The sequence below is a fragment of the Chiloscyllium plagiosum genome, chromosome 26 (genome assembly GCF_004010195.1).
Source record: "Chiloscyllium plagiosum isolate BGI_BamShark_2017 chromosome 26, ASM401019v2, whole genome shotgun sequence".
In the NCBI taxonomy this organism is placed as follows: domain Eukaryota; kingdom Metazoa; phylum Chordata; class Chondrichthyes; order Orectolobiformes; family Hemiscylliidae; genus Chiloscyllium; species Chiloscyllium plagiosum.
Window position 1 is genome coordinate 33,626,880 of NC_057735.1, and position 19,001 is coordinate 33,645,880.

At 39.4% G+C, this 19,001-nt stretch overlaps 1 protein-coding gene across 4 annotated transcripts in view; it reads left to right on the forward strand.

Annotated features, from left to right (window-relative positions):
• nav1b (neuron navigator 1b) overlaps positions 1 to 19,001 on the forward strand; it is a 638,783-nt gene that overhangs the window by 564,583 nt on the left and 55,199 nt on the right. For all 4 annotated transcript variants that reach the window (XM_043716841.1, XM_043716842.1, XM_043716844.1 and 1 more), the window contains 6 exons: positions 6,866 to 6,918; positions 8,781 to 8,804; positions 9,117 to 9,194; positions 10,826 to 10,909; positions 12,517 to 12,628; positions 18,771 to 18,892. In XM_043716841.1, coding sequence (XP_043572776.1) covers positions 6,866 to 6,918; positions 8,781 to 8,804; positions 9,117 to 9,194; positions 10,826 to 10,909; positions 12,517 to 12,628; positions 18,771 to 18,892 — 473 coding nt within the window. The remainder of the gene's footprint in view (positions 1 to 6,865; positions 6,919 to 8,780; positions 8,805 to 9,116; positions 9,195 to 10,825; positions 10,910 to 12,516; positions 12,629 to 18,770; positions 18,893 to 19,001) is intronic.

Below are 19,001 nucleotides of genomic sequence, written 5' to 3' on the forward strand. Positions count from 1 at the left end.
TTCGGCGGGTCGGTGTGGACTTGTTGGGCCGAAGGGCCTGTTTCCACACTGTAATCTAATCTCATATGTGGGGTCTGCCTGACTAACCAGAGTACCTGTAGGTTAAACAGACGTGCTGGTGAAAGCATAAATGTATGAGTATGTTGCCTTTATCTAGGTGCAGAAACAGCTGTGTTTTCTGTAGCCTAACTGAACTACCAGCCCTCTGACTGGGCTGCTGGCTCTTCACAGATGCCTATTACCTTTAATGGGATGGTAGGCCTGGCTGCAACTGACTTCTACACAGTGAAATGTAGTGTAGGTCCCATCACCTGTCAAAATGGGGCAGTCTTTTGTTTTTATCCTGGCAACAACATCACCAGTTTTAACTGGGAAAATTTTTTAATCCTAACAAAATATAAATGTGTCAACTGTTGCTTTACATAATGAGTAAACTAATTGACCAAGAATATTATGTTGAAGAAGGAATTGTTGCTGTTTAAAGTAATCTGGACATCAAGCTGTTGATACAAGTCCTATTTTTGACGGATGTTTTGAAATGCATGTCTTCTAAAGAATAATTCTATTCGTCTTGGCCCAGATGACACGTAACACGGATTGACTCCCTTGTGGTTGCAAACTGCCTTGTCTCAGCTGGAAGATTTAAATTATAGCTCGCACTGCATGTTCATATAAAGAAGATCTGTATACTGTTAACATGGATAAGTTCCTTCTAGAAAGGCAGTAGAAAATGTATTTTGAGGAAGGAAACGATAATTCTGTACTAGAGCACACAGCTCCCATTTAATTGAAGTAGTGACTGTGCTCCAGACCTCCAGCATGTCTTATCTTTCATAGAAACAAAACAGACATATCAATGTTATGGCCCAAGAACTCCTGAGAGTAAGAGCACAATTGGAACATTATCCAAACAGGGGAGGTAATTGCTTTTTTTCCCAGGAGTTATTCTCTTTCTTTTCCATTTCATACCTTGTTTAATGTTTTGTGCAGCACATCTTTATTAAATTTCTGTGTGTGTTTCAGCACTCACTTATGTATTTGCTGTTTTATATTCTCTTCTTTCTTTTACCTGGCTCCAACTCAATGGAGCTGCCTTTCCATTGTTGTCTGGAACATTTTCCGATATTTGATGTGAAATGTGCACTTGCCTGTTTATAGTATATCTACTTTCTATTTGAGTTTCCCACTACAGCATTCCAACTCAAACATCCCACTGGGAAATGGCCACACACTACACCGATCAGATAACAGCAAGATTGTGTGTCTACCTTGGGGGTACAATTAACATTATCAGCAAATGCTATTTATATCCAAGCCTTTAAATTATTCTTTCACGGGTTCTTTTTTCACTACCCTACGGATTTCTGTACTATTCATAAAAAACAGATGGAGAACTCAGTGGAGGTGCTTTAGCGCCGATAAACTGTGAAAGAGTTGTCAGCAAAGACATGAGCTGTTGTCTGAGGCTAAATATATTTGCTTTGTCACTGCCCGGCAGTATTGTAATTTATATGGAGAGCACAGGTAATCGTGCAGGGCCCTCCACGTACATTGCTTACAGAACCCAGAGGTTAGCAGTTTTCTGTCAGTTTTATTCCTCTACTTTACTTTTCAATTTTTGACTGGTTGGTCATCGGAATATCTGAGCTAGATAAATATCATTGCAGCACAGACTAAAATTATGTTTGGGGGCCATATAAAAATTCCAATGCTGAGAAGATTGACCAGCAATTTAAATATTCTGATTGGTAATTACTCTGCATCTTAAAGCCTGAGATGCTGGAGGATTCTGATTTGCTTAAGTTTTAATAGTTACTCAGGAAAGGTTAGAGGATTGAAGACCGACTCTTATCCCTTGAGTAACTTTAAAACTGAACTGTCCCTCAACAACAGTCCCTGATTCTGACAGACTTGAAATCTATTCCATGGCCAACATGTGGTTTTCCCCCTCATACTGGCTTCATAGCTACCCCATCCTTCCCTACTGCCTGTCCCCTCAAGTTACCGTAAATGTCTGTCCACCTACCTGCCAATCTATCCCATCCAACCGTACCTTTTCTCACTCTCTCACCTGGCAACATATCTCCAGACTTCTCCTACACACTCATCCTTTCACAGCAATTGTCAAATAGTTGGCTGTATAACTGGACATTTAAATCAGAATTAAAACTCACTATCTGCTGCTAAAGGGGCATGTGGTATCTATAATGATCCTGTCCCTTGCTGTCTCTGAGGATTTATGCACTGGTCTCCATTGATTTGTAGCAAACTCCTGTCCAATACTAACAGACTAAAAATCATCTAATGTATCTGTGTATTCTTATTTGGCCAAGGTCCAAAGTAGGATTTTTGGCCATGATTGGAATTTCTGGGCTGTTATGAATGCATTCCCTGTCTTTGTGCGTACTTTTTAAAATTATTTTCAGTGTCAGCCCTGAGTGTTTGAAAGTACCTCTTGGTTAAAATAAAAGCTGCTGTCCCTACCCCCTCAAACTGCTGCTCTATCAGCAGCTCTTCATTCACAGCAGTGCCATTAGCCAAAGTGGTGGCCAGTCCTGGAACTGTGACCACCAAGATGGAAGTGACCCCAGAACCCAGGCAAGACAAGTCAAGCAGTCAAGATACTGGTGAGGAGTGCAGAATCGGCAACAGAGGAGAGCAACAGGGTTCCTAATCAGCATGGTAACCCCTCACTCCCATTTCCCCAGTCTACAAGGAGGGTAGTGATTGTAATGACGTCAACGAGGTGGACCACATGGAACGGGTTTCCTGATTGGGGCTGTTAATCTGGCCCAATCAGGGAGCCCTGACTGACAGATAAGAACAGGAGTGTCAGAGATTCTGTTCACTGTGAGAACTGGTTCTGAGGGAGCTGGGTCAGACCAAGGACTGTCCATATACAAATAAAGGGTGACTTGTTGGCAGGATACTGACCTCTGTGGAGCTATTTCAGTGAGGCTGTACTTTTATTGAACAGAGTCCTTTTGTGAAAGAATGTTCCACCTTCCCCAGATTTGCTGAGTTTTCCCAGCAATTTTTGTATTTGTTTCTGATTTCCAACATCCACAGTTCTGTGGTTTGTCTTTCTGATGTTTCACCTTGCTGAGGCCAGAACTGGATGACACAGTTTAAGATTAAGAGCTCCCACTTTTACGAAGTCAAGAATATTCAGCCTGAGGAATTCTCTTCCCCACAAAGCAATGGATGCGGGTCATTATCTTTATTCAAGACCGAATTAGATTTTTGATTTGTACGAATTCTAGGGTTCTGGGGGAGCAGAGAAGATTGTAGGACTTGAGACCACAAATGAATCGACCATGAGCTTATTGAATGGTGAAGCAGACTTGAAGGGCAGAATGGCTTCTTTCTGCTACAAATCTCTGGATGCATAGCCACTTCTTCCTCTCTGTCTGCTCCCATGGACCGGACTAAATTGTGTCCTTCATTTTGCATGCTTTTCCAAAACTTCCCTAAGTCTGGCATGTAATTAAGAGAGCAATCCTGCCTCTAGCTACGTAAATTTTGTGAAAAAGACTGTAATTAAAGTTTTAGTTCAAGAAAATTGGCTTACAGATTCCTATTCATTCACATCCCTGTTATTGTGATGGATTTCCTTTCCATTTGTGTCTTTGACTAATATGTTAGACTGTGTCATGGTTTAACGGTGGCAAAGCCGAAGAAAGAATGATAAATTTGAAGCTACATATATTTAGTAAATGTATGTGCATGAAACTGGGGAAGTCTGAACACTAGGTCATCTTCCCCTACCCAATCCCATTATTACGGCTCCTCGTTGGACCAGTACACTGCAATGGTGCTAGAAACGTTCATGTAAAAGGCTTTAGTTGTTTATAATACTTTTTCTTCTTCTTGAGTTCTCTGCCTAATGCCAGATCTAACCCTCACACTAATTCCCAGCACAGATGGAGCAAGAAGGCAAATCCCAGACCAATGACAGCCCAGAATGGGGGATCGAACCCCACACGGTTGGCTCCATTCTGATGCACGTTGTCTAACCAACAGATCCTTCAAAAAGAATCCAAGCTGCTGTACTGTGCACACTTTTACACTAATGTTTGAGGCTCCAGTTTCTTTCCATCACATGACTGAGCAAGAAGCCCTCCTTTTACTAAATGCCTTTGGATGTAGAATTTACTAGCTGGTACACAACTTGTTTGATTGCGTTATGCATACAGCTACCTTGGTTATAACAGTCTAGAGTGCATCTTGAAGCCTAAGCTGCTAACCATGTGTCAGGAATGTTACCACTCAAGACTTGTGTGCAATATGTTAACAACAGTCCTGTTAATAAAATCAAAGCTTGCGTTAAATTTTCCTTTGTATTTCCCTTTTAATATTCATTCTAATGCAATAATGAAACTAGCACAGTTACCATCACAAATCACAAGATGAGCCTGTGGTAGGTCTGAACGTTTTGTATCTCTACACAGTGTCCTAATAAGGAAATTTCTAAGAACCAATGACTCCCGCATTTCTGGCTTTTGATTTGTTTCAGAATTTAACTAGTGAAAACTAGATAATAAATGTTGATGTGAAACAAAGTTACTCTCTTCCCTGTCAGTAAAACTAACTCCATTACCGTTGAGTGATTCATTAACAGAAATCACACTATCCTGCAGTGGTGCAAGGTTAAACTTCCAGATCTTTGTAAAGAGCCAACTGCAAAGATTTTAATTTTCACGATTTCCATTGCTATACAGGTTTTACTGACATTTTGATAAAATGATAATTGTTTCCCTTGAATATATACATCAGTGTGTCAGACCCAATCAGAATAGCAACATAAGCTTTGGAGAACTGAATGTGTTCCTGTTTATGTACTGACTGTGAGGGGTCCACGTGTAAATTTGATTGGGAATGCAAAGCTCCACCCTTTGAAATGTAGCTGAGTTGGAAGTCTGCAACGTATTCAGATAACTGGTCTTGCAGAGTTATTTAACCATTTATTCGCTGTGGTTTTGTAGAAATGGCATAAAATATTGAGGATGCTATCATGCCCATTTATATCAAGCTCACCGATCATTGCAAACATACACATCTGATTGATGTCTGTAACCATGACAGAACTAAGCAGGAAGGCTTCATTGAGGTGTCTCTGAAATACAGCCTTTAACATAAATGCTTAGTGTCTCTGGCCATGAAGACCTGAATGTTGGTGCCACAGTTTTGTGGGATCTGTGTCCCATTATTTGCACAATGGACTCTAGGACTTATAAAAGTGTTTTTACCATCCTCAAACAACATGAACTGCCAGTATATGTCAAGAAAGAATTCTCTACCTCATTCTGAGAGGGTGCTGTACTCTCAAAGATCTGTTTTTTAAAAGGTAAAGGTGCCAGAGTCTGACCAGACAATAGAGCTGCTGCTTCATTAGAGAGAGACCTGACTAGAGGTGGTTTAACCTGAGGACCATCACACTTCAGCCAGGCGAGTAGTTAAGGAGGAGAGTCCTTTATGGTAACCTCAGCCAGTGCAGCAATTAAACCCATACTACTGGTGTCACTCTGCATCATAAACCAATATGTCCAGCCAACTGACAGAGTTATTAAACAGAGGCCATTGTAGTCAGGTAGATGTAAAAAATCCTTCAACTTGGATCAGGGAAGAGCAGAGAATTCTTCTGTTGTTTAGCCAATGATGACAAAAATATTGATTTTTTTTTCACAAACCTATTGTTGGAGAGTTCTTGTTCTGTTCAATTGGATGTCATGTTTGCCTACATAACAGGCATAGCTTTCAACAGTAATCAAAATTTGGAGATCATTTGGAGCACCATCTCTTAACTACATTAATCCCAAATTAATTCCGCTGACTTACTGCTCCTCATTAACTCTCTATTTGAAAGTGTATAACAATTCTGCACAAATAAGGTTTTCCCAAGTCCTCTTCTTGCATCTCCGATTCAGTTTTTAAAAGGGTAGAATTTAATCAAACCATTTTAGTTGTTAGACCCCCTTAGTCAGGCTGTACATCAGTGCCAAAAAGGGTGGCACTGGAAAAGCACAGTAGGTCAGGCAGCATCCGAGGAGCAGGAAACATCAACTTTCCTGCTCCTAGGTTGCTGCCTGACCTGCTGTGCCTTTTCCAGTGCCACCCTTTTCAGCACTGACTTCTCCAGCATCTGCAGTCCTCACTTTCTCCTGCACATCAGTGCCTCAGCTATAGGAAAATATTCTGTGATTAAGGTGAAAAAGACCCCATACAGGAAATCTGCCCACTTGCAGTGACAGGTCAGTTAGTCTCGTTAATCAGTCCATTATCACTATTTATCTCTGAGCTCACCAGAAGTTAACGATGGCTTGGGGATTAAACAGGAATTGTGCAGCCTCTCAGATGTTGCCCAGCCAGCAGTGTCTTTGAGTCCGTCTTTGTTAGTCATTCAGTGTCCAATCACAAAAGGGAACTGAGAAAAATGTTCCTGTGTCTGACTCACTCCAGCCAGATTTGTTCACTGGGCGAGTTTTCCCTTTTGGAAAGGGAAGAGCTAGAAATATTAATATCCATTGTGCTTCTCCAAACTGCAACTTTACTCAAGCAAGACGTGACAGAGAAGTGGACATCAGACATTTTCTCAACCTGGAGACTTGGTGAGGTGGTGAGGCGATGTACCACAAAGAAATGGGCAGAAAACATTAGCAAAGAAAAGTAACATTGGACCAGGGAAGACTTTATGACATCGTGATGTTTGCAAACACTGATTCAGTATTTTTTTTTAAATCGTCTTTAAGAAGAGTGACTGTATTTTAGTATTATTATAAATCAGGAATAGGGACATGTTATGTTTCTATTTTGTGATGTAAATATATTTTGGTACAATAATCGCATATGAAAAACTATTTTGCAGTTCATGGCTCAGTGCTTTCACTCTCCTCCACAACGTCATCTGTTCATTCCACAGTAAGTCTTGTTAACCTGTTGCTTTTTTAAAATTGAGAATTAAGTTTTATTAGTGCCATTAAATCTCTGACTTTAATTGTATCCATATTTAACAAGAAATATTCACAGGCATGAGTTGATGATTCAATGCAATTCTGAAAATATAAAATAAAATTGCATTTATTTTGTTCATGTATCAATATTTGATTTGAAATATTCTGCAGTATGCTGAAGAGTAGAATAGTTTTATGGATTCTGTTTCTGTAAAATCTACATTCTGAATCAATCCACTGTCTCTTAACAGAGGAACATGTTCTTAGCAGCTCTGCAATGTGTGCGGTACAGAGAACATGCAATACTTTGTGGATTTGCAATTTTCTGTGATGAGAAAATGAATGAGTCTAGAGGCCAGTTGACCCATTAGGTTGGATTTAAGTCTTGTCTATGGTGAGAAAATAGCTGAGTAGGCCCACTTAATTTCAGGAAATGCTGCATGTTTGTCTTCCATGGTGGATGGTGCCTAATTGTGACTTCTGTTGGGTCTCCTCCACAGTATTGACAGGGATCCCCACCAGGTCTGTAACCAATGAGTGAAACCCCAGCCAGATCGATGAAAAAGCTCACTCATTGGATCATGTTGGTACTTAATATAGCTATACAATTCATCTCACTGCCCTACTCTTTCCACATAACCTTTCAAAATTCCTCATGTATATCCTATTCTCTGTTGAAAGTTATTATTTTATTTGCTTTCATCATCCTTTCAGGCTGTGAATTCTAGATTGCACCAATTTGCTGTTTTAAGAAGACTTCTCCACATTAATAAACCTGCCTAACTCTCCTGAAAGTTTTGCAATTCATTTGTCTTCTGGTCATCAATGCTCCTGTGAATGTAAAGTTTTTTTTTCTATTTCCTTTTTCAAGGCCTCAATCCATTCCCCCCAACCCACTCTGCTCTAAGGCAAGCAATCTCAGGCTTGCTGCATTTTTTCAACTATTGGAAAAGATCAAAAGGCATATGGGAGTTCTTCATAATAGAATAGCAGAAATCTAATGCCAGCACCTGAAATTTGGGGGAGAAGAATGTAATTCCTTAGTCTGAAAATTGCAGTAAATGTAGTCACTTTCTCTCATCTTTAAATCCCCCACTGGCAGCTATTGTGATTTACAGTAGTGAGATACTCTGTTTGGAGGAGAATGGTTAATACCCATCATGCCTCTATTGCTAACCTCCTACACAGCTATGTGTAATTGCCTTGGCCATTTGGTTGTCATGTGACAACCTCAGCCAACATTGTGGAGAGTATAACACTGCTTCTTGAAAACAAACTGTTGTGTTGGTATGTTAGAGGAAATAAATGCAATTTGAATACAAATTGATTATCACAAAGAAGCTACTTTGTCAGACATTTTCTCGTTTTGAAATTTATATTGAGATGAACATTAAATGGACATGAATTCTGCAAGGAATATGATTATCTCTGACTCCATGTTATTATCAGTCTGAGAACTGCCTGTTTAAAAAGTCCCAGATTGTCTCATATTTGTGTGCATAATGCAACAAAATAATCACTACAAAATGTCAATATAGAGTCTGCAGTGCAGAGATAAGAGTTATGGCCTTTTCAGAAAAGAAGTATCTTTCCTGCACTTCAACAAGCCAGTCTTGCTTGATTTTGTGTACTGACATTTACTGTGTCAATACATTGAATATTGACTGCAGCTTGCTGTTGCTTTTAATTTCCTGAGCCATAAAATACATTCAGAGCTTGCGTGCTCCCTTCCAACATCAGCTGTATTTAGATGGAACATATCAACATTTAGAAGCCTTCCTCCATCATTAATTTGAGAGTTTGAATATGTTTTATTTTCCGTTCCTGCAGAGTGAAGACAAGGCCCAAGGAGAGGTAGGAGCATCCAGTGATTTATTGATTTGTTTCTGTGCAATGTAATAGGTAATGGAGATTTTGTTCATTAGCATATTCATTTAAATATTTGTTCACCATAAAATGGACACATTCTTTACTCCTCCTTGTGCACATTAATGTAAAGTAGCAATTTATATCAATTTCTGCTCCGCCAAGATCTTTTACTGGTAAGAGGATTCAGTATATCAAAAGTGTTTGCTTGATGAGACATATTGAAATAAAATCTGTCTTTCATTTGGTGTTTGCAATCTTATAAACAACTTGGAGTCAGTGTGGAAATATTTGTTGCAGCATATTCGCAAACTGCGTAGGGAACTGGAGTCCTCACATGACAAGGTTTCTGCACTTACATCACAACTATCTACAAATGTAAGTTGTTTCTTTGTACTTTCTTCACAGCAATGTTCTATTTAATAAACCACATCTGTTGTTGCATTTCTGTCAAAAGTAATGTGATAATGACTAAAGCCGTGGAGCAGTACACTATAACGAGTATTCAGGGTATTCTAGATTCTGATTTTGGCCAATATCATCATAATGCCTAGTAAAAGTATCCATAGAAAAACAGACCACTAGGGTCCAGGCTAGGTTCCCTGTAAATGGGGCAAGGTACCATGGAAGAATAGTTAATAACTAACCCCTCAGAAAATGAACAGGAAATGACATCACCACAAATCCCAGGAACCCCATCCAGGACAAACATATAAATAGAAAGCAGGAGACAACAGCTTCGCTTCACTTTGAGGTCGCCACTGATGATGTTACCTAGCCAGGTAATGAAATGTCTGGATGTCAAACCTACAGCTCAGCGAGCAAACCTACACCCTAAAGTTAATAACTAATTAACAGGTTCTTATATTCTATGTTACTTCCTTTAAAACATCCACTCCAATGGGCACTAAATGCCTTTCAGCCAATGTATTACTCCTGTTCCATTGCAGTGAAACCTACTTTAAATATTTTTGTTTTCTTAATACCCGCTATGCTTACTCTGTGCCTGTAATTCCAATACTTTATCCTGGGCAATTTTATTGACTGAAAAATGGTTCTCATGGTTGCAAAACCAGCCACAAAGGCAACATATAAGCCCCTCCTCTTTGCACTTCTTCACTGTTTCATTTTAATATTTGGAATCTGCATTGGAATTTAATACAATGAAGTGAAAGTTAATCTCAAAACAGTTGATAGAGTGAAGAATTAACATTTGGTGTCCAACTTCCCAGCTGGAATAATTGGTTCATGAATGCTGACGACTGGACATTTTTGATCAGCAAGTGGGATGCTAACGAGACCTTGCTTTTCACATCATCTATGTGTCCCTGGTGCTGCTGGGCTGCATTCACAACCTGATGATACAATTGGCCCCTTGCTGAAATTACCATTTTTCAAATCCATGTGGGAGCATTGTCCATCTCTTTGCCCATGAAGGACCTGCCTGTTCTCATTCATAATCCAGACCATTTGCAGGTAAACTTTCTGCTCACTGATCTGAGGAAGCCAAAGTCCATTGTGACCAGTGGTATCTCACCTAAGCTTAGCAAATCATTATAACAGGACGAGAATTGAATCAGAGTGCTTCTGTTCTGCACTTTATCAAGGCTTCAGTTTGATTTATTGTATTTATTTTGAATTTATCCACATTTACAACATCATGATCATCCCTTGCACCATATAATCCTTTCTTTACCAATTGTTAGCTCCAAAATGATATCATCATGAAATGTATTTCAGTTACAATTTTTTTATTGATCTAAAAAAAATTATCAAAGAAAGGGTTACTCAACAAGTTATCAGGTGCACTTTACACTGAGTACCCAAGATATACCTGTGATAATTTGTTAACTATACGTCAAGGAATTCAGTTGATCGGAGCTGGAACAAATTTAATTTTGAAAGCAAAACTAACTTTGTGTAAATGTTTTTGAACATTTTAGAATGTGTTTCAGAAAAAGATAAATTAAAAAGTTGTTTTCTTTGGTTGTTTCTCTCCTAAATTTTAGGCTCATCTTGTGGCAGCATTTGAACAAAGTTTGACGAACATGACATCTCGTTTACAGAGCCTCGCTTTGACAGCAGAGCAGAAGGTCTGTGAGAATCAAACTTGGTTGCCTCTAAAACCCAACCTTAGGTTTATCGACAAAGTACTGGGTTGATGACATTAAATGTCTAAGTAGTGTGCTATGAAACCATAGCCAATAATCACTACTGTTTAAACTAAGATTACATCAGATCATTCCATCTACATAGATTGTAAAGTTCTACATTGTTGAGGCAGATTATGATCTCAGTTCCTAAGTACTCGTGTGTAGGAGTATACTGAGAAAGAGAAAGAAACTCGGTGGAGAATTACCATCTGTTCTATCATATTGGCAGATGGTGCACAGCAGGTTTTTCTGCTGTAATAGGGTAAATAATACAGAACATTCATCGCCACAATGATATTTTGGATGCTGTGTCAACGTGGTATTTACAAATGAAAAGCAGGAAGACAGTTTCTGACATTACCATGAAAATTTAGAGAAGTACAATTGAGCACTGCACTGTATGTCAGTGGTGAACAGATGAACACCTCCGAGTAATGCAGCAACCGAGATTGCTTCTGAATACTGGTAAACTATCAATAGGAAACGTGGTCCAGGCAGATATTCTAATACACCGACTTGGGTTTCTTCAATCTGATAAAAGCCTTAACAAGCAAAAATGGCATAAACTGTCTTGTTGTTAAGCTGACAGATTAAAAAAAACATATTTTGCTGTAACCCATCACTCAAGAACAGGAAATGGCTGGTGCAACATTGATACAGAATGGTCTATTTGTTGTACAAAATGGCAATTGCATTTTATGAACCAAAAAGGTTACATCTCAAAATGGTTGAATTGATTGGTGAATGACAGTTTATTATTTGCAGTCAGCCATCTGTAGTTTTTGAGCAGTAATATTAATATTGCTGCTGAGACTATCTTTCTTTCTATTTTATTGAAGAAAACAAAAGTTGCATTTCCATTTTTTTCTCAAGCAAAGAAACACAATGTTTTGGTTGAACACATCTTGTCTTCTATTTATAAGCTCATGCAAAGGTTTTATGGAAAAAGAAAAGAGAAACAATGAAGCAGATGGCTCCTACTTGACCTGAACATTGACTGAACCATGTTGAAACCAATAATTCAGAGCTGCTTTAAGGACGTTCCCACTGAGGGCATTGGAAGACGTGTACCTTCCTGCATTGTGCAACACTTAGACAATACACAGGCTTCACACAAGCATATCTGACGCAAAGATCCTTTCATTTTTTTCAATCAAAATCTAATTAATATTTAAATTTCAGTAATAAGGACTGACGGTTAAAACTGATTTTGAGCAAAGTCTCTATAATACTGCTGCAAAACTCGGCAAGCGATTTCAGTGTTTCTTTCTCACTACAGATTTAAGCAAAACATTTTAATCTCAGTTAATCATAACTTTTCTTGAATTAAGTTATTCCCATACCCTGTACAGTAATTGGATTATTTTCACTGATGTTCTGCATGGTGCTGTGTCTATTGAATAGAAAGGTTGCAGTCAATTTATCAAAGATTAAATATTGCACACTATTTTTGATATAAGGTGGTGTTGTTTACTGATACTATTTTCAGGTTCAGCACTGTGATGTTTCTGTAAAGTTCTTCCTTTATTTTGTTTAACTTCTAACAGGATTCAGAGTTATTTGATCTCAAAGAAACAATTGATATGTTGCATAAAAAGAATGCAGAAGCACAAGCTGTTATACAGGGAGCATTGAACAATCCAGATTTGACACCCAAAGGTAAGCTTTAATCTGTTAGTACAAGAACTGGACAATAGCTTCCCTTCAGTCACTAACCTTTAGCTAGCAAAGTGTTCTAATTCCCATGCTTCCTTACTTTTTATTCTTCTTTCTCCCTCTGTCTTTTTAAAATAGGCTATATTCACTGTAGAAAAACTGTTGTTAATTATGACTGGACAAACTCTCACAATTATAGTCCAGTTGGCTTAATGTGTGTGGTGAATATTTTCCCTCTTTAATTAAGGATGAAATTACTACATATCTAGAGGAAGTAAAGGTGACTAGAAACAATCAACATTGAGTTCATAAAGAAGGACTGTGCTTGACAAACCCCATAAGGAATTTGGCGAACAGAAGTGCTGGATAAGAGAAATGCACTGAAAATGATATATTTGCTCCTTGAGTGTAGCAACTCGTCAAAGATTTTCAGAAAGCTATTGATAAAGATTTAAGACTGTGCAATGAGGGAAAAGGGAGGACTTTAAAAATAGAACTGAAGAATATTTTCTCAATACCCCATAAGGAATTTGGCGAACAGAAGTGCTGGATAAGAGAAATGCACTGAAAATGATATATTTGCTCCTTGAGTGTAGCAACTCGGCAAAGATTTTCAGAAAGCTATTGATAAAGATTTAAGACTGTGCAATGAGGGAAAAGGGAACTTTTCAGAAGGGAGGACTTTAAAAATAGAACTGAAGAATATTTTCTCAATAATTGGAACTGGTAGACTGTTCTCAAAATGGCTTTTTCTCTTGGGCTATTAACATGATAGAAGACATGGCATATAATTCTGAGGACTAAAGGAAGATGAAGGTGGTATAATTGTGATGGTGGAATGGAAGAAATAGGCTATATGGAAATTTGTGAGTGTGTGCACAAGTTGCCACATTTTGGGTGGGGTAGGAAAATGATTGATAAAACCATTTCTCCATGTAGCTAAAGTCATTCGCATGCACCAAAAAAAAACAAGTTTTATGCTGGTTTAAAGCAAACGGAATATTGAAATGTAAAGGTAAATCTTTATAAAATCCAATAAGACCATTGTCTGTGTGCTGCGTCCAGTTGTAGTTTCACAAAAAGAATGTTGAGGCAACAGGACACAAAGCAGCTTTTCCAGCATGCTATCAGAGGTAAGGCGAAACAATGTTAAAAAATTAAAAATTGAGTCTTATATTGCAAGTGATTTAAAAAGTTAGTAACTAGCGCTCTTAACTATAGTGAAGAGATATGACTGAGTAAAAAGGATTATACCATTTCTAGTGAATGAAGTGTCTTGATGAAGTCTTCAGCGATATGATCAAATTTAACAACATTACACAGAGGAAATAAGGTGTGGAAGGATTAGGAACAAAGACCATGTTGACATGTTCAATGATGAATGCAATACAATACGCAATGAGCAGCATCAGGCATTCCTGAAAATGAAGTATCAACCTGGTACAGGTACACCACAAGACTACTGTATGCTAAGCAACATGTAATAGTCAGAGCTAAGTGATCACACAACCAATGGATCAGATCTAAATTCTCTAGTCCTGCAACATCTACTTTTGAATTGTGGTGGTCAACTAAACAACTCAATGTAGGAGGGAACTTCACAAATACCCCCCAGTGATGGGAGTAACCAGCATGTCAGTGGAAAAGGTGCAAGTATCTTTTAGCCAGAAATGCCAATGATAAATCACAGCTTCCTCCTCGGTTCCTCAGCATCACAGTTGTCAGTCTTCAGCCAGTTGGATCAAATTCACATGATATCAAGAAACAGCTTAAGTTGCTGGATACTGACAATGTGCTGGCGATAGTATGCAAGACTTCAGCCCCTAAGGTAGCCTTGTTTCTTACTAAGCTGTTCAATACAGCTACATCACTGGGTTCTACCCTGGAATGTCAAACATAGGTCAAATATATCCTGCTTACAAAAAAGCAAGACAAATCTAAAGCCACTAATTACTGCTCTGCTATCTGAGCCAGTATTTATTGCCCATCTTTATGTTGCTGATGGTATTGAGCTGCCTTCTTGAACTGCTGCCATCCTTCCTGTGTAGTTGCACCCTTAATGGTGTTGGGGAGGGAGTTGTAGGATTTTGACCCAATGCCAATGAAAAGTTAGCGAGAGTCCCAGGTCAAGATAATGTATGGTTTACAGTGGAATGTGCTTTCAGTGGTTTTACCATACATCTGCTGCCTTTGTCCTTGATGGTAGAGGTTGTAGGTTTAGAAAATACTGTTTGATGATCCAGCAGGAAGCAAATTTAAGTAATAAAGTGATCCATTTAATTTGGTCATCAGTATTTCAACATTGGTGAACTGAGCCCAGGAACCACTCCCTTTCGCTCCCCTGGATGCAGAGTGAAATAACTCCACACAGGCCAATATCCCATTACTAAGTCTCCCTTTATCTACACATGGAAAGTCCTTGACACTTCTCCAGCTCCCTCAGAGCCAGCCATCAGAATGTCAGAAAGTCTGACACTCCTGTTTATGTCTGTTTGCCAGGGTTCCCTGATTGGACTGGATTAAGAGCGCCAATCAGGGAACTCATATTCTGAGAGGTCTACCTGGCTGACCTCATTACAATCATTACAGGGAGGCTATCAGCTGCATGTAGTCGCAATGGCCCCAGCAACTAGATCAGAGGGCTTTCAATGGATTTATACTTTTATAGGTTTAGTAGTTTCTTTAGCCTTTCTCATGAAGGCTTTAAGGCTTTTGCACACCTCAGCAGTGGCTGCATTACAGGTGGGGCTGCACACCTGCCCATGCCTCTCAGTTAGCAAGTTTGGCAGCAGCAAATTCATCAGTTGCCATTGGTACAAATGAGGTGGAATTCCTGTCATCCTCCTTCATACTTTTGACACCTGAATATTGTCCAATGTTGGTCCCTGCCTTCAGAAGTAAAATTCTGTGAAGTGTTGAGGAAGCCATTTTTAAAGCTGTAAATTCCACTGCCCACGTTGCCTGTTGTTGGGATGTTAATATTGAGAGTTATCATATGCTTCCCTGCTTTTGTTATTCCTGCTATAGCAGATCCTCTGGGCAAAGTTTTCTCCTTCCTGGTGTGGTGAGAGTAATGGCAAGTAAGGTCTCAATGTAGGGACAGAATGGGGGAAAGAAATCAGATTCTTAATGTGAAAATTAAGACATATTTTCCTGAGCCATAAATGGCAACTTTCCAATTTACTCTTCAGCAATAACTAAATTGATTCTGCGTATTTGCATCTCATTAAAACCCCACCTCGACCTTCTTATAGCTCACTTCCAAAATACCTCTCCTGAGAAAGTAAATGATGCAAAACCTGACATGTAAAACTGAGTGGCTAGCAGGCAGCTGCAGCTTATTGAATGGCTGTCCCAGTCATCACGCAACTGCTTCATCTGCTCAATGTTCCTATAGACTGCCATTCTCCTCAGCCACTCATTCACACCATTTGGCATCAGAGAACCACTACCAGAATCATTATGTCTGTAATTGGACTAACAGCAGTAGATCAGACCCTTCAGCATTTTACTCTGGAGCTGACACTGATAACTTGCATATTTCATGCCAGGTCCCTTTGCATATGCACCTGATGTATCTGCACAGGTTTTTTTTGTGCTGATATGACACACGGCATGTTTGCACTCTCTGCCTTGTGCACTTATGGGAAGCTGCCAGTCTCTCTATTTCTTTTTCTGGGTAATAGTGCTTTCTTTGTGCACAAGGTGATGAGCAGTGAGTTACTGTCTGCCACCCTGTGCTATTTAACATAACTTGTTCGCACAAATGGTGAGGAAGGCAGCTTGTGACAATACAGAGCATTCGAACAGTGAATCTAGCAACACAGACAGGAATCAACTTGTCCCTGTATAGGACGATGCTATCTCAGATTCAGAGCTGCAGCATGTGCCAGCAGCTTATTCGGCAAACACTTTGCAAGAGCTGCAAGCAAATGGCCAAGTGTAAAAGGGATTGTGATGATACTATAGCTTTAAGAGGTGCTTTTTGTCCTTTTTTTTTAATGAAGAGAGATTGAGAGAGAGACGACAATCAGCCTGTTCCAAGCCAATAAAGTAAGCAGCTTGTGAGGCCTTGGATTTTCTTCCGTTGGAAAAATTGAAGTAGCATGAATGTGTAGGGTCAAGCTCCCACAGAATTTTAGTTTAGCTTTGAATAGCAGTTGGGGTTTTGAAGTTGCTGTGCACCTAAAAGCTTGGGTTCTCTATCTCTGCTAGAATTTTCTCTTGATGCTCTTCCCTCCTGGACTGGAGAAACTATGCATGTGCGGCAATCTATTTTACTGAATTTGCCTTTGCTAAGGGTGTGTTTATTACTGTATTGGAACAGTTCTTGTTTAGGAGTTAAACAATCTGTTATTCTGTTAAGTTTTCCAATAAAATTAAACCTGGACCAATTCTTATTTCATTTGTTTGTATTTTAACTGTAGAACAAGAATAAAGCGTGTTTTGCTTAAAACCAAGTAGTGTAACTAATCAGATTACATCTGGAACACAGTACCTTACGTTTGCCTTTTTGATAAGAAAAAGTTAGGGTCTAGGCCATTTCCTTTATATATTTATGGGGGGGGGGGGTTAGTGTGATCCATAACAGGAACCTTAGTGGGTTATAGGAATTTGTAAGTTGGGAATTTACCATCTCAGTCAGTGAGCTTGTCCTATTCAAGCCCTGGGGCGTTGGCCACAGTCAGCCTTGCAGATCATGAAAGGAGTCAGAGGAGAAAGTGAGGACTGCAGATGCTGGAGATCAGAGCTGAAGATGTGTTGCTGGAAAAGCGCAGCAGGTCAGGCAGCATCCAAGGAACAGGAGAATCGACGTTTCGAGCATAAGCCCTTCTCCAGGAATAAGCCCTTCTCGTGTTCCTTGGATGCTGCCTGACCTGCTGCGGTTTTCCAGCAACATGAAAGGAGTCAGTAAATTACAAGTAGGTCATTCAGAACGCTGTTGAGACATCAGACCAAGTGGTGCAGTTTTTACCCTGCAGTGAGGCAAAGAAATTAAGTATAATGGGAGTGAATGCAAGAGCAGTTAGTGGTCATGCGTGAACAGGAGACACAGTGACACGTCTCAGTGAGGGGGTAGGAAGTGCAGAGGGCCAGTACAGTTAGTAACTGGACACGGAGGTGGGTGAGAGCCCTTCAGTGGACATGGTGCGTGCAATACTGATGATTGTAGTCCCTCAGCCTTGGTAAGATGCATGTGCTGAGTTAGACGTAATAAATGCTGGTTTTGAGTGTGAGGTAGTAAAAAGGACTGTGGCACTTACCTTGGGCGGGTTGCAGGTGATCATTGATCATCTTGTGGCATTACTACAGGTCACAACTCTGTCTTATGCCACTGCCTAGGCTGGCTGTGTCTGTTGGCATGACAGTCAGCAGTGCAAAGAATTGACCTTCTCTTCACCACCAGATTCATGTCCTTGAAGTGGAGAGCTAGCTTGTCTTTCATTTAAAATGTTTGCAGATTCAAAGAACCTCACTTCAAGAGGTCATTCCTGTCTTGCAATATCTGAAGTAGTGCACAACTTATAATCTAAAATATGGTAACAAAGGTGTGTGACTCCATCAGTCTCACCAGTGATGAACAATTCTCTGACCATGTGACCATGTAAATTACTGAAGTGAAAAGTGAAAGGACATGTGAGAAATTTCACTCTGGCTCATGGCAGACCTGGGCTGGAAAGTTCAGTCCTTAGTGTGTGGTCTATAATTCAATTGGAAATCAGAAACTAAACAAATCCTCCCGCTATGCTTAAACATGTTGCCACGCATCATAACAACAGAAAATATTGCTTACAAACTGTGTATCTTTGTTAATGCAAAACCCTACACAACAGTAACTTTAATTACAGTGTAGCATTTTATGGCTTAACTTGAGCTATGTTAACTGGACTAAATGCCAAAATATTTCTGAAACTTAACTCACCAGCTGAAATGTGAATTTGTGTGTCAATTATCTTATTACATTGAATGATCTCAGAAAAGATTGATTGAGATTTTGGTTTAACATATCTTTCTAAGATTTTGGTAAAAGAACAAATGTTAACTGTGGGATAAATGAGAAATATTCAAAATTTCCCTTGAAAAGGATCTACTTTGTCAACAGATAGCTGTAACGTGCTTCCACTATATCGTCTTCTTTTAACAGAATTGCGTATAAAAAGGCAGAATTCATCAGACAGTATCTCCAGTCTCAACAGCATAACAAGCCATTCCAGCATAGGGAGTGGTAAAGATGCTGATGCCAAAAAGAAGAAGAAGAAAAGCTGGGTAAGTTCATGCATTTCTCTTTACGTGAAGGTCAAATGTGATACACTTGACACCTGTCTAGATTGACTGCTCATACACAGAAAGTGTACCCTCTGCTGTTAGTGTCACC